The sequence below is a fragment of the Amblyomma mixtum genome, chromosome 5 (assembly GCF_055824585.1).
Source record: "Amblyomma mixtum isolate Tamu chromosome 5, ASM5582458v1, whole genome shotgun sequence".
Taxonomy (NCBI): domain Eukaryota; kingdom Metazoa; phylum Arthropoda; class Arachnida; order Ixodida; family Ixodidae; genus Amblyomma; species Amblyomma mixtum.
In genome coordinates this window covers 38,094,523-38,108,512 of record NC_143016.1, presented here as the reverse complement: position 1 = coordinate 38,108,512, position 13,990 = coordinate 38,094,523, and the positions used below count along the sequence as shown (strand labels likewise).

The 13,990-nt window shown below is 43.9% G+C and overlaps 2 protein-coding genes and 1 non-coding gene across 5 annotated transcripts; 1 reads left to right on the top strand and 2 right to left on the bottom strand.

Moving 5' to 3' along the window:
- Positions 1 to 173: 173 nt before the first annotated feature.
- On the bottom strand, positions 174 to 805 carry LOC149341826 (uncharacterized). The gene is made up of 2 exons (XM_089542027.1): positions 466 to 805; positions 174 to 382 (listed from the first exon to the last, which is right to left on the bottom strand). The coding sequence occupies exon 1, from the start codon at positions 697 to 699 to the stop codon at positions 508 to 510; it is 192 nt and encodes a 63-aa protein (XP_089398153.1). The 5' UTR covers positions 700 to 805; the 3' UTR covers positions 174 to 382; positions 466 to 507.
- Positions 806 to 1,021: 216 nt separating this feature from the next.
- Positions 1,022 to 13,990, top strand: LOC149341824 (uncharacterized). Of its 3 annotated transcripts, XM_089544053.1 has the most exons (9): positions 1,022 to 1,225; positions 1,319 to 1,431; positions 1,499 to 1,649; positions 3,752 to 3,851; positions 3,894 to 3,977; positions 7,036 to 7,164; positions 7,622 to 7,698; positions 8,887 to 9,071; positions 10,885 to 13,990. In XM_089544053.1, the coding sequence occupies exons 2-8, from the start codon at positions 1,338 to 1,340 to the stop codon at positions 9,035 to 9,037; spliced, it is 786 nt and encodes a 261-aa protein (XP_089400179.1). In that variant the 5' UTR covers positions 1,022 to 1,225; positions 1,319 to 1,337; the 3' UTR covers positions 9,038 to 9,071; positions 10,885 to 13,990. The 3 variants fall into 3 exon arrangements, with proteins under 3 accessions (XP_089400179.1, XP_089400180.1, XP_089400178.1); XM_089544054.1 differs by having other exon boundaries at positions 3,924 to 3,977; positions 8,887 to 13,990; XM_089544052.1 differs by having other exon boundaries at positions 8,887 to 13,990.
- On the bottom strand, positions 3,370 to 3,443 carry TRNAT-GGU (transfer RNA threonine (anticodon GGU)). Its single transcript has one exon. It is a non-coding gene; the product is annotated as a tRNA-Thr (tRNA).

The following is a 13,990-nucleotide window of genomic DNA, read 5'->3' as shown; positions in this document are numbered from 1 at the left end:
GCCCCAGGTGCTGTCATTCCCGTTCTTGCAGCATCCAATGCGCTGCATTGGGTGCTACCACAAGCATGCGTAGACATCGCACAGATGACATTAAGTTTATAAATTATTGTGTACCAAATGGCAGGCAGGCGAAACATACTCAACTCCAGATACATCAAAAGAAGCACGCAGGATTGATGAAAGCAACAAAGAATACGATAATTTATTCGGAATCTAGTAGATGGACATCAGCGGATGAACTAATGGGCATCTTGGACCCGCTCTGCGATCTTGGACATTCGCTCCTTGGATGACGCGATGGCAGAATGAGATGATCATGGCAGTTAGCCTCCGTGCTGGCACGCCTCGCATAGACTCCGCAGTCAAAGGTGCGGTGCCGTTCCTGAAAAAAAAAAAAAAAGGGGGGGGGGGGTGCATAAATTACTTATGAGCCATGCAGCGCTAAAGAATTAATCTATTTCTTACTTATGCGCCACTAGGCAAAATCCACTTCACATTCTTTCGCGGTCACAGTGGAGACGATGGAGCCATGAGATCGACACCGCCGAATTCCCTCGCGAGGTAGATGCCAAAGCAGAACATGGACCAGCTCTTGATCACTTGCCACTTGAACGGGTCATTGTACAGCGCTTTCATAAGGCCGGAAAATGTGCCGTCATTACGCGGTGCGTACGATGGAGCCGGACCAGAAGGAAACATTGCAGTGCTAAATAATTTCACAGCACGCTGCACAGAACCTGAACTGAAACAACTGCGATTTCCGCCTTTGCTTCTCTTGCAGGCGAAACGAGGCGACGCTAGCGACGCGGCTGGCTACTGTGCCGTCTTCAGTAGGATTAGCTGCAGATACTTTAAAAAAAAAAGCTCGCTCGCACATAATAGTCGTTTGATTTTAAAAACAAAATAATAAAACACTCTAATTAAAAACACCACAATAAGTTGGAAAACCCACTATTAAATCATAAGGGTCAGGACGTTAAATGTCTCAGGTGGAGCTAGTGCGTAGCCAAGATATGCAGATTAGTTGAGCAGACTGCCGAACATGCTGCGAAGCTACTGAGCCTACTGTCTGGTACTGTTTATCTCACATTTATCCACAACATTCGCACCGCGCCTGAACAAAACAAAAACACAAAGGACCGAAAATGCCTGGAAACCGTAGCAACAAAGTTCTGAGCGCTCAAAGCTTCAGTGCTGGAACAGCAAGGCCAACAGCCTGCTGCAAGTCAGTGCCGTGTTTTACGGGAGCGATCGCTGCTATTTAAATTTTTATTGCCTCATACCCTCATACGAAGAATTACCTTTTGTACTGCCGCAGATAAAGACAGCTTCAAAGAATGCGAATCAGCCGACTTCCGCTCAAGCAGCTGCTGAGAGCATTTCAGAAACCGTCCGACCAGTCTTCCACCATGACTTCTGTGCAGCTCGCTGGTACGTTTGTGATTTGCCCTCAGGAAGATAGTTATGCCCAAACAGTAACTTTCTTTTTTTTTTTCAGATATGCGAAAGCCGTACGTTTCCGGGGTCTTTCTGGAAAAGGACTTGCCGACTCGGGATCCTTTTGAACTTTTCGAGAAGTGGTTCACTGAAGTTAAGGATGGCGGTCTTATGTACGAATCTAATGCTGTCGCTCTTGCAACGACAACGAAGTGAGTATTTAAACGCTCTCTCACTGTCTGCAGTGTAATTAGTTGAAAGTGAAAGTTTTGAAAGGGCGAATGAAGCTATCTACAGCACGCAACTTCCAATCGGCTTTTTTTTTTTTTTTTTTTTGCCTTGTACATTTCTAGAAGAGTGTGATGAGAGGCTAGTTGGTAAGGCATTCTGAAGACATAAAACTACGCAGGAGACAGGACACAGAAAAGATGCAGACATTTACCGCTGGACATTTACCTTCGCAAGATCACAAGACGTGTTTGCCGCCAGCGTAGCCAGGAACTTTGCCTCGAGTGGTGATTGCGTCAACTGCACACTTTTCCACTACCTTGCGTCTGGTTTCAGTGCATTTTGAGAGAATTTAGATGTAGCTACTGTTCATGCCCTACAGTGGGAGAAACACTTGCAGCGATCGTAGTCTCAGAGAGCATAAGCACTGATAGAATTCCGCCGAACCCGCATGTAAGCGGTACTTATTACATCCCTTCATACCAGTCAATAGGTATAAGCTTCACCTTACCTGGAGAAAAAAAAAATGCAGCGCATCATCTGCTGCAGGACAAAATCTGCAATAGGTACCTTTGACATGTTTTTTTTTTTTGCTTGTGCTTCATACAATACATATGTATATATTATCACTCATTGCTACGGAGCAGCACCCAGTGACGACAGACAAGAAAGGAGAGGACAGACAACAAGGCGTTGGACTATCAACTGAAGTTTATTCTGACAAACAACTTTTTTAAACGTCGCTGTTCAGCAAGTCAAGGTGTTACCCCTTATATAGCATTATGGGTATACTGTTGGAATTCATTCACTTCTGTAGGCTACCCTGTGTGGTTGGAGAAGCATGAAAGGATGCAAAGAGGGAAGAGAGAAGGATGAGGAGCACAATCTGAACACCACCTGGTTAACTACCTTGTTTTACCTCTCCTTTCTCTTCCTTCCATTCACTTCAGTACATTAATTTTGGGTCCAGTTCAGTGATTTGAACTGAATTCATTTGTATTTTATTTCAATCTTACTGAATTGGACCTGTGCACAAAAAGTGGTGGACAGCCGTTAAAGTGCAGTATTTGCCTTACTTACTTTGAAACATGGCTATAACACCTGCCTGTTTACGTGTAATGCCTCCACAGGAAGCTGATGTTTGCAATGTTCAAACAATGATTAGCTTTGTAGCTTATTAGTATTGAACACCAAGCTTCAAACGTCGTGATAACGTTTTGGGTAGCGTTGTTAAAGGAAAGACGGTGTAAATGACCTGATTTCATATGATAATGAGTCAGATGAACCACTCATTTTTGTGCTCTACACGCACAGATTACAGCCGAACATGTTCGAACTGCAGTCTTCTTTATCTCATGGCCTGCTAAAATAATAATAATAGTTTATGAAAAGTTCTGCAGTCCTTGTATTGCCATGACCTAGCTGACAAAGGAATACTCCCATCCTTTCTAATTAGCTGTTTTAAATTCAATTACTTCCTCTCTTACTGCTGCATAGGCGCAGGGGCTGCACTGCGTCCACTGGAGGCAAAATGCAAGCACATGCTTCTGCTATGGTGGTCAAATATTTAGGGACATCCCCCAAGATGGAGTAGATTTGTAATAAAGGAGTAATTACTCGTTGACATCCACCCGAGCGCAGCCATACGGCTACAAAGGAAAGCTGTACAGCTTTCTCAGAAACCTTGTAGTTAAAGAAAAATTCGTCCTGGTCCGGGGTTCGAACCCGGGACCACCGCTTCACCAGAGCAGTCGCTCTACCAACTGAGCTAACCGGGACGGCAAGCTTATGGTAGGCCGAGAGCGAATTGATCAATGACTCGAAGTGGGAACTGTGTTGGTCGAATGTTTAGGGGAATCCCCCAAGGTGGAGTAGATTTGTGATAAGGGAGTAATTACTAACTGACATCCACCCGAGCGCAGCGCAGTCCTTCTGCTATGCGTTGTCAGTGCATGTTAAGGACCCCTAGCTGGTCGAAATTAATCCAGAGCCCTCCACTGCGGTGTCCTTCATGGCCCACATGCAGCTTTGGGACACTACGCCAACATATTGTTCCACATACTGTACCTACTTCTTTTGGTTGCAGGTCTGGATTTCCTTCATCTCGAATGGTTCTCCTGAAAGGCTTTGGCAAGGATGGCTTTGTATTTTTCACAAACTATGAAAGCCGCAAGGGGAGAGAGCTTGTAAGTATGCTGGAGTGATTAACTCATTCACAAGTGCCTCAGAAGTGTAATATTCTCGGTGCCATTTCTCAGGAAGAAAACCCGAATGCCTGCTTACTGTTTTACTGGGACAGACACCACCGTCAGGTAAGGTTTTCGTGTAATAAAGAGTAATTACTCATTTTCTAAATAATTTGAGAAGACTTTAGATATTACATAGGTATTACAGTCCGCTTTACATGCAGTGGCATGATTTTGCTTTATTTTTACTTTATAAATAATTACATTTCTCATTAGTTACATACATCTGCTGTCTTTGTATGCTGTTTTATTCGTACATTCTTGCATCATTATTCGTTGATACCACACTTGTAGAATCATGAGAACATATATGTTGACAATGGAGTGCATATTGCAACCGCGCAAAACGACGAGGGACGAAGAGAGGAAAGCACAGGACAAGACGCGTTTTGTCCTGTGCTTTCCTCTCTTCGTCCTGCGTCGTTTTGCGCAGTTGCAACATGCGCTCCATTGTCAACCACCAACTAGCCCGCCTCCACTTGTAACATATATGTTGTTTTGTTGAATGCGTCTTGACTTTCATACTGGTTTTTTACCTGCTAGTGTGTTTGTACTCAGCATTCTTTATTCTGATTGATTCCTTCTGCTTTTAAAGGAGTGCGTAGCTGGAATGGGTTGCATGTCTTGTTTAACTTGGGACATTTCTAGTTTGAGATGCTCGTTGAGATGTTTGAGAAACGTTGCCTTTTTGTGTTCAAATGCCTGCAGTAGAATAAACAGAAAGGCAGGAAATTGAATGCAGAGCTGAGACTTTTTTTGTTCTTTCACTCCTTGGGAGTGCTGGCCGTAGTGCAGGCGCCCACTATCTTGTGCTTGAGAGCTTGACTTTTATACCCAAATCTTGCAGCATGTCAGTGCACGTAAAACAACATTGTAGAATACAACCGTCTCTAATTCAAACTAGCTTAATTTGAACTTCCAGATTTTTCTAGCTGACACTTTGGTTTCGTCAGCATCAAGTGCATTTAAAAATCTTCACTTGCTTTGAACTGTGCATAGTGCAAAAAAATTTTCAGACTCCTTTGAGTAAGGCTTATCAATAGTTAGCTGTACTTGGTTTAAGTCTAACGTACAGTTTCAAAGCCACTTACATAACTCTGACTAGTAGCACCTCGCTTAGTGACAAGTGGCAGCTTTGCATCTGGCTGTTATGGCATTTTGCCTGTGTTAATTTCTTCTTGTCAAATGCATGCACCAAGCTGCCTAAATTTACAGGAAATATAATAGCAAGAAAAGTGCACGCATCTTCAGAAGCCGCTTTACAACACTGGAAGGAAAGATAATTGGGCCCATTTGTAGGAATTCATGAGTGGGTGTTTCGGTGCAACAACCTGTACGTCACAGTGACAACAGACCTTTATGTCATCTTCTTCCTCTGTCCCTGTTGCTGTTGCACTTCAAAGTTCAAGTATGAATCCTCACGAAAGCAGGCTGACAGTGACTTTAATGCCTCTATTTCAAAGCAGTGTGTTCGTTTGCCTCCTGGTGCTTTGGTAGCAGGGTGTTCGCAAAGGTTAAAAAATCTCATTTAAGGGAGTATCTTTTCTAATAACTTAAAAAACTTGACAGCCATATGACAGCAGTGATACACTTACTGTGCCAAATGAGAAAGCCTGCTGGATGCTACTACATAATGACAAATTATGAGTAATCTGTGCCAAGCTTGCGTCGCAAGTCTGTATTTCCTTAAGCACAAAATTCTCGGGCACCACGTGCAATCTTGCATTTGTGTTAGGTGGCACTAGTTGAGAGCCTAATTTTTCCTAGAATCCTTCAATCGGTCGGTATGCAGGCAGTTATCATGCTGAGCGGGCCCATTGTCGGCACGTCTGAAGAAAGCAGGGAAGCGAAACAGGCCTGCAGCATGCAGGTCATCCTGTAGTGTGGATCGAGTACCCGCCAGAAATGCGCACGGTACGGATATTCACAAATGACACTGGTGTTGGCTTTCACATCCTTGCTCGTCAGATGTGGGGAAATGGCACACCGCTGCGAAGTTCTTAGTGGGCATCAGCTTTGAGGTTCACTTCTTCGCCCTATCAAAAAAGAGGCGGTTGTGTGTGGCGTGCATAAGCTCAACATGGGACAGCCAACTTAAAAGAATTTTCAGATGCATGTATTTAAGATTCGATAAATGGAACTGCAATACTGGTTTACCGTCAGTTTAACGGCCATCACTTTTGCTATTTAATCCTGCGCCACTTGGAAAACACTAAAAGGCTGAACAACTACTTTAAATTGCCTTCAGTCACGGCCAGAATATCAGTCTTGCTAAAGAATCTACCTGTGCAGACCACCCACACTGATGTATCTTTCATGGCTTTAAAAAGAAAACGTCTGTGGGTAAAGAAACACCTGGTATATAAATATATGGTTTGGGGGGAAGGGGAGGGGCAGCAACCGTTGTAACTCAGTTATTAGAGAACGTTACACGAGATGCAGAGGTATTGGTTGAGATCTTTCCAGCGGCATGTGGTTGTCTTTTGTTACTGTGTGTTAAATTATCTCTCACTTGAAGAAATGGTTACAACTATTAATATCCCAGTGATCAACGATACAAACAAAACATATAACCTTATGCTTTCCTTGGTTTCATACTGCTGTAATCTACGCCAGTCACTTTTCCTTGATTGGTGTCAGCGTTGGAATAGACACAAACACATGAAGGACAAAGCTCAATGCTGTGTTTGTGTCTATTCCTGTGCTGACGCCAGTCAAGCTTTGTACCAATCAGCTCAGATACAGCCAGTTTTGCTCACTTTTCTGTGTCAAAATGCACTTTTTGCTGCTCCAAAAGCTGCTCCGAAATGACTTTGGTCAATCACATCACTGTGACAGCCATCTTGTCACCATCATACATGAACTTAATACATGTGTGATTGTTCTAAAGTAAAGAAACACTAAACATGGTGCCTTTAACCTTTCTTTAGCCGCTTCCTCTTTCCGTTCATTGCACCCTCCGTTTGTTATCCTTGACAGTGTAATAATGGAAAAAATATGTTAGAGCATATTGTACTGAAAACAAACCAAAAATGAGTTCAGGGTTGCTGTTAAACTATGGTTGACTGTAGCCTGGCAGCCTTTAGGTGCATGTGCATGTGCATTTTTTTTTTTTTTCACTCAGGTTCGCGTTGAAGGCAGAGTGGAAAAGACATCCCAAGAGGTGTCTGAACAGTACTTTCACAGCAGACCGCGCGAGTCCCAGCTGGCTGCTGTAGTGTCCAAGCAGAGCACACCTGTAGAGTCTCGAGCTGTGAGTGCCTGCATTTTTACTTTCTGTTCACTAGAATGGTGTTTGCTTTTTTTTAAAACCACACCAAATGCTGACTATGTTTATCATGCTACCATGGCTAAAATCTTATTCTTGAAACACCATGCATTTGTCATGAAGTGACTAGTGCACGTTGTCATGCACTGTGTTACTGCGTAGTTCTTTTAGTGTAGTTGTGAGGATTACATTATAGTGATCACTTATGTGATTCAGGCAAGACATCCCGAGGTTTTGATGACAGAAGCAGCGATAGTGCAGTCCCAATTCAATAACTGGAGCAGCAGTCAAAGCAAAACTGAGCTTCGGGTAACTTTCAAGCCTGCGTTACAATTTGAAGTTAGCCAGTGTGGTCTGTGGCGCTATTTTGGTCAGGCTAGTTTGAGGCTGTCTTAATGGCTGCACTGCGACGAAATGCTCCAATCGTTGTTTCTCTTTTCAGGTCCTCGAGGCACAGTATGAAGCACTGAAGTCACAGTATGCAGACTCTAGCAAGGAAGTTCCAAAGCCACACTCATGGTAAGTGTAGTGAGCAGCACTCATTACATGTGCTTTCTCCAAGGAGGTGATGATATCATTCTGCGAAAATTTTTAAAAGCTGCCTCTCCATGACTTGAAGATACAATGGTTCTACAAAAATTATGCATGGGGTTTTGAGCCTGTGAAGTAGTTACCGTATATTGCCGATTATAAGTCGACTCCGGTTATAAGTCGACCCCCCAACTCGCCACCTCCTTTGTGCAAAAAAAAAGACTCCGAATTTAGGTCGATGCTGCCGCACCCTGCTGTCCTAGCTCGCCCAAAAAGTTTTTCAGAAGGCCGAGTCATAAAGAAACATTTATTCGTTCACGAGACATCTCTGACTCGTCGTCGCTTGTGAGGACACAGTCGCGATCATCATCTTATGAGCCACTGCTGCCGCTGGTCGCCGGAAGTAGTGCTGAGATGCTGGTCGTGGAAAACGACTTCGCACCTTGTGCGACGTGCAGAAATGGCGAAAGGCACACAACAACGTTGCACAACAACATGCGAAAATGCTTCTCGGCTCATGTGACTGGTCACATGTGGTCTAGTTTTGGATTGGATTGGATTGGATTTGTAGCCGCCCATTTGTATTAAACATTGCCAGCGCGCCCAGCTTTGGCCTTTTTTCCGTGGAACGCCCACGGTTTGCCAATAACAAGTTGCTATCTTATTAAAACAAACCTTTGGTGCATATCTGAATTAAATTCATGTTTTTTTAAGCAAATCCACTTTCGCACCATGTCTGACAACTATTATGGAAATACAAGTGCACGGGGCGTGGTAATATCCGCAACTCAGTCTAAATTACTTTTGACTCCGCATATAGGCCGACTTTAAGGCTGTGTATATACGTCGACTCCGATTATAAGTCGACCCCCAACTTTGGAAGGACATTTAAAAAAAAAAAGCGTCGACTTATGCGCAACAATATACGGTAGGCTGTTTCGTGACTTCTTTGTCTTAAAAACATCTCTGGGCACCTGTACGCTCTAGCTTTCAGGAGTGCTGGTGAACAGCTGTCTTGCAGCTGTTCAAGCCGTACACTGTCTGAGCAAGACATGCCTGGTGGGCATGCAGTGAGATTGGCGTGTGAAGCTTAGCATGAAGAAGGAGACCGACCTGCATGTAAACTGCTTTTGTGCAACTGACCACCACAAACCTTGTTTTGTCGTCATTCTCCAGGGGTGGCTACTGCCTGATCCCCTCCTGCATGGAGTTCTGGCAGGGACACTCCTCCCGCATGCACGACCGCCTCGTGTTCCGCAAGGGCACCCCAGCCCAAGGGACACAGGAGGCCGCACCTGGCTGGGTCATGGAGAGACTCTACCCTTGAGCTCCTTCTGGCTGCCTCCTTTTACTGATTGTTGGTTAGCTGTACATTCCTTTCTTTTTGTCCCTTCGTTTTTTCCGTTACCATTGATGGGATCAGCTTTTCCGGGAAAGTAGTCAAGTCGTATGCTTGCTCGTTTTGTGGGAAGAGCTTACCCTTGCTGCTGCAGCTGCAAAAGAAGAAAAAAAGAAAGCTGAACCAAAATGTGCTACTGAACAGCAGAGAGCTGTGCATGCCACTAGCCCTGAAAGGTGTGCCATATCACTTCTTAGCACCTTTTTCCCACACACCTGTTGTATTAAACAGGGCTCAAATAATGTTGAGAATGCATACCAAGGATAATGCACAAGCACAGGGTTTGCGTGGGCTTTTTAGTTTGAGTTCAGCACCATCACAGTGTGTGTGTGCTTCATGCAGCACGAATTTGCACTCTTGCGGATCTCAGATGGTGCAGGGAAAGCTGTACCAAACTACTACAGTGACGCAGGGTGGGGGCTACCAGGAGTAATGCCTCACTGTTTTGTATTGTTTATTTTTTGAAACATAATGAACTTGGCGAAAACTGTATATCGCCATGGGCACATGGCCTATTCATTTTCCCTTGGTCAAATGGGGCAAGTTATCCTGCGAGTGTTCGCTGGTAGAAGTCACAACTCCAGAGGAAGCCCATGCAGTCTCTGGCTCTTGTGCACAGGAGTCTTCTCTTTGCGTTAACAAATCCATATGGGCAAACTGGCATATGTTAACTGATTTATTTTCTCAAAGCATCTGCAAACTAAACAAGGGTTCCCTAACTGTTTAGGTTTTCAGAGAATGTAACCTAACACTGCTGCTGGCTGCATTGTTGTCTTTGCCAGCTGTGATTGCACACTTTTTGCTGGTTGGTCTTTTGTAATTTTTTTGCACAAACAGCTTGCAGTTAGGTGAATACCTTGACATTATATTGCTGAAAAAGTAGTTCCTACATTTAAGTTCAAAGCACAGAGCTGTGAGTTGAGCTCATTGAGCCAGTTTTACTTCTGCTGAGTTCACTCCTCAGGTATATTTTTACTTCCTTGTTTTTGCTTGTATAGGAACCAATATAATTGCAACTACCGCTTGTCAGACTTCATGTAGGCCTATATTGGGCTTTTCCTGAATAGCCGTCACAGTGGCTCAGTGGTTATAGTGCTTGCCTGCTGACCCGAAAGACCTGGGTTCGATCGCGGCCGCAGTGGTTGCATTTTGATGGAGGCGAAATGGTAGAGGCTTGTGTACTGTGCGATATCAGTGCACGTTAAAGAATCCCAGGTGGTCGAAATTGTCTGGAGCCCTCCACTACGGTGTCCCTCGTCGCCTGAGTTGCTTTGGAACGCTAAACTCCATAAACCAAACCATCTTCCTGAAAATACTGTCAGTACAAAAAGTTTATGGAATGCAGTATGTAGGTGTTGCCATATGTCATGAGCAGGCAACCTAGAATTGATAGACGTACAGACAAGTGCAGACGGAACTGTTCTGCCCTAAGCTGCTTCCTCAGGGTGTGTATCAATGTGGACTTTTTGTTAATCCACTATCCTTGTCATTTCAAGCTAAAGACCATCAGGTGGTTAAAAATAACCTAGAGCCCTCCTTTATTGCATATCTCAACACCTGTGTACAGCTTTTGGGATGTTAACGGGGCTCTGAAAGGGGCTCTAGTAAAGTTAAATTATCTCTGGGTTGTTAAAGCACACCGCTTCATGAACACTGTCGAGCAAGAATTTTTTTTTAATGCGCTTTTTAGAAGCTGAGTTATCTGTAGTGAAAATTTGAATTTCAGCGTCTTCACGCCTTTCCCTCTCCTCTTGTCACTTTTTCACGCTGGAAAGTCGACGCTCCTCCGCTGGCCCTACTTCCGGGAGCACAGCTTCCTGACCTGCCCGAGCTACACGGCTGATTGGCCGCGGCCATGGTAGCTGCCTGTAGTCTGAAAGAATCTAACCAATAGCCACCTCTCAACTTGTATACACAGGTGCGAGTGACAGAGGAGGGTGAGCGCATAAAAAAAGTCGCTGGGAAGGGCTCGCAAACTTTCACGCGTGATTGTGGGTTCTCTGCTGTGTGTAGTGTATTATTTGGCTCAGGTATTCATGATAACACAATGCAGTGATTGAGTGAGTTGATGTACTCTCCTTGGAAGGTGTTTCAGAGCCCTTTTAAAAAACTCCCACACACCACCATGGATCCTGACGTCTACAATCCTTTTATGCCAGTAGTACATTCAGTTTACAAGCTCATGTGGTGCAGTTATGTTCCTTTGTAAAACGGCAGAGTGCAATATATAGTTGGTTCAATTGCAGGTGCCATAACAGATTGCAGCTCCTTGCTTTTCTGTGTTTGCTATGCAAGTGGGTCACGAAAAGTGAAATTTGCAGAATGCTGCAAATTTAGCTGAACTGGAGTAAGTTATTTTAAACTCAAAATAGAGAGGAAAACATAGTTTGAATTTTTTTACATGTTTTGTTATTGTATTTACTATAGTTACCATCCTGCCATCTGTGTTTGCTTGACGAAAATTAAGGCGACACCGGTCGAAAAACTAAAGAAATAAAATGACGTTTCACTTTCATTTCATTTCTTTCGTCGTTTGGTCAGCGCTGCTTTATTTTTCATCATGCAGCATCCTGATGAGACGGGCTGCTGTAAAACATTTGATCTTAAACCAGTGTCTGTTGTTCGTTACTGAATAGCACTCTAATTGAGCAACACAATGTGCAGTCGTGAGACAATGTTTGGTTGTTATCTAACCATCGTGCAGTTGTTTTTGCCCATGTTCCTTATGGCGCACACTTGACACTGCCTTATTCTGGAGCCTGCTAGGCAGGTGTCCAAAGGTTAACTATATGCAGGTGCCTTGGTCCTGCTTTTCGTGCTCATGAATGTGCAGTGGCACTTCAACTTCTCATGTGTTTTTGCCAGCTGCTGCTTGCATGTATGTGCACTGCTTTTCTGGGTCTCCACTGCACAGGAGTGCATACTTAACAATGACAGGGCTTCCATGCTTCTCGCTGTAAAAACCTTCAAGAATAAAAAAAAAATACTGCTCGTGATTTTGGTACAGCGATGTCATTTGCATACATGTCTTTCCTTCTACTTTTGGATCTCTGTGTGAACTTATTGCAAAATACAGTAGAACCCATAGACAGTAAAGTAGGTCGGACCAGCAGAAATCTTTGCTGTATCAGGGTCTTCACTGTATCAGTTGTTCGTGATGGCATGGCTCTGACTATGCTCTCTGGCTGCTGACTAAGCACGAAGTGTTGGTTTGTAAAACAGACACTCAGAAATACCTTAGATCCTGCTCTTATCGTCCCTTTGTGGAATAATTATTAATTTTCAGCTATCACATGTTATCGCGTTTTTGGCATCCTTTACGTCGTGTGGAAGTAGCACATGTACACAAATATAACGTGGCTACAGAAATTAAAAAGAGCTTGATTCCATGTGAAAACCAAAGCTTTCCGTGATCACGGTGTCGTGTTCTGTGCCTTCAGTTTCGTTTAAGAGGCAGCAGTTAAGAAACGCGAGCAACAAAGTCAAGCGCAGCAAAAAACGCCCACACAGTCCTGCCCGGCCTCCACTTCTTGCCACTGCTCCTCGGTGCTTCGCGCTGCCCTGCTATAAACGTTTTTCTTTCCTTTTCTAGCCCTCACTTCGCTTTTATTGGCATTCCTTTCTCAGTGACCCGCCGCCTTCTTTCTACATTCATGGCCAGCTTTTCTATTTCCCGTATGCGCCGCGCTCTTTGCCTCACGGCCTCAAGGTCTTCGAAAAGTTGGCTTCTCCTAGCGGCTCTTTAGCTTGGTGGTGAAGCCACCTCAAAAAGCGCGCTCGGTATCTATTTGTCTCGCGATCCTAGACTTCGCGCGTGCCGCGTTGTCATCGTGCCGCGCGAAGTGCATCGCCATGGCCAGAAGCTCTTTATTATAGCCGTTTCTTCAAAAAGAAAAAAATCTTTACTATAACTGAAAAAAAAAAAAGTAGTTATCTGTGGAAGGCAAAATGGGACTGCAGCTTCACATTACTATGTCAAATTTTTTACTATAACAGAGTTTACTATAGCGGGGTTCTACTGAAGTTTGTTAGCTATTTTTGCGTTGTTAAAAAAATGTATGGTATCTTATGTAGAATTTATGCTGTTGCATGCATCACATAATATGACAGATAGATGCATTTGTGATGTCATTGACCCATGCATCCTTGTTGAGATGCACACAGCTTTGGTGACTGATGAGGTGTGTGTACGTTAAAACTTGGTGCTAGGAGAGCACTAGGGTTAGTAAAAACATAGTGACTCATAGTGACCTGTGACGGCGCAGACTGACCGATTGAATTTAATTGGTGAAAACAGCAAAGTTTGAGCGAGACACTGGAACAGTGAAAACAGTATTGCTATGAAAGCATGGCACAGAATTGTTATATTGTTCAGCTCCTGAATGTCTGTTTGTTAGGTACACATGTGCATTGTAACAGGCGCTTCTAATAGCTTTCTGGATGCAAAGCTTCCCGAGTGGGCAGTAGCTTCTCTGCTGCACTGTGCATTGACCTTGTTTAATGACATTAATCTGAAAGTATGGCCCCAGTTTTATTTGGCTCATGTACAGGAAAAGATGGGAGCATGTTAATGTTGAGGATCATTACCAGCTAGCTTAACACAAAAAGCGTGTTGCTTCCGTTAACCCACTTTCGGCACTTGTCGGCGGGAGTTATATCACATGACTGAGTGTTCTAAAAGAACTACACAAGGTCACTGGAGCTTAGAATGACTGAATATTCCTGAAAACTTAGCCGTGTCACCAGGCATCACTAGTGATGTATTGTAAAAGACAGCATGGCTATGTGTCCTTCCGGTCAATTTTTGGCTGTGTTATGTCTCGATCATGTTACAGTGTTGTTGTTATGAAGTGAACAAATAAACACAGATGTTTGTTGCAA

Excerpts from the sequence above, each read along its gene's own strand:
- LOC149341826 (XM_089542027.1), bottom strand. The coding sequence starts at position 699 with ATGTTTCCTTCTGGTCCGGCTCCATCGTACGCACCGCGTAATGACGGC.
- LOC149341824 (XM_089544053.1), top strand. The coding sequence starts at position 1,338 with ATGCGAATCAGCCGACTTCCGCTCAAGCAGCTGCTGAGAGCATTTCAG. Across the intron at positions 3,852-3,893 it reads GCCGCAAGGGGAGAGAGCTT|AAGTGTAATATTCTCGGTGC; the intron begins GTAAGTATGCTG and ends CAAGTGCCTCAG. Across the intron at positions 7,165-7,621 it reads CACCTGTAGAGTCTCGAGCT|GTCCTCGAGGCACAGTATGA; the intron begins GTGAGTGCCTGC and ends TTCTCTTTTCAG.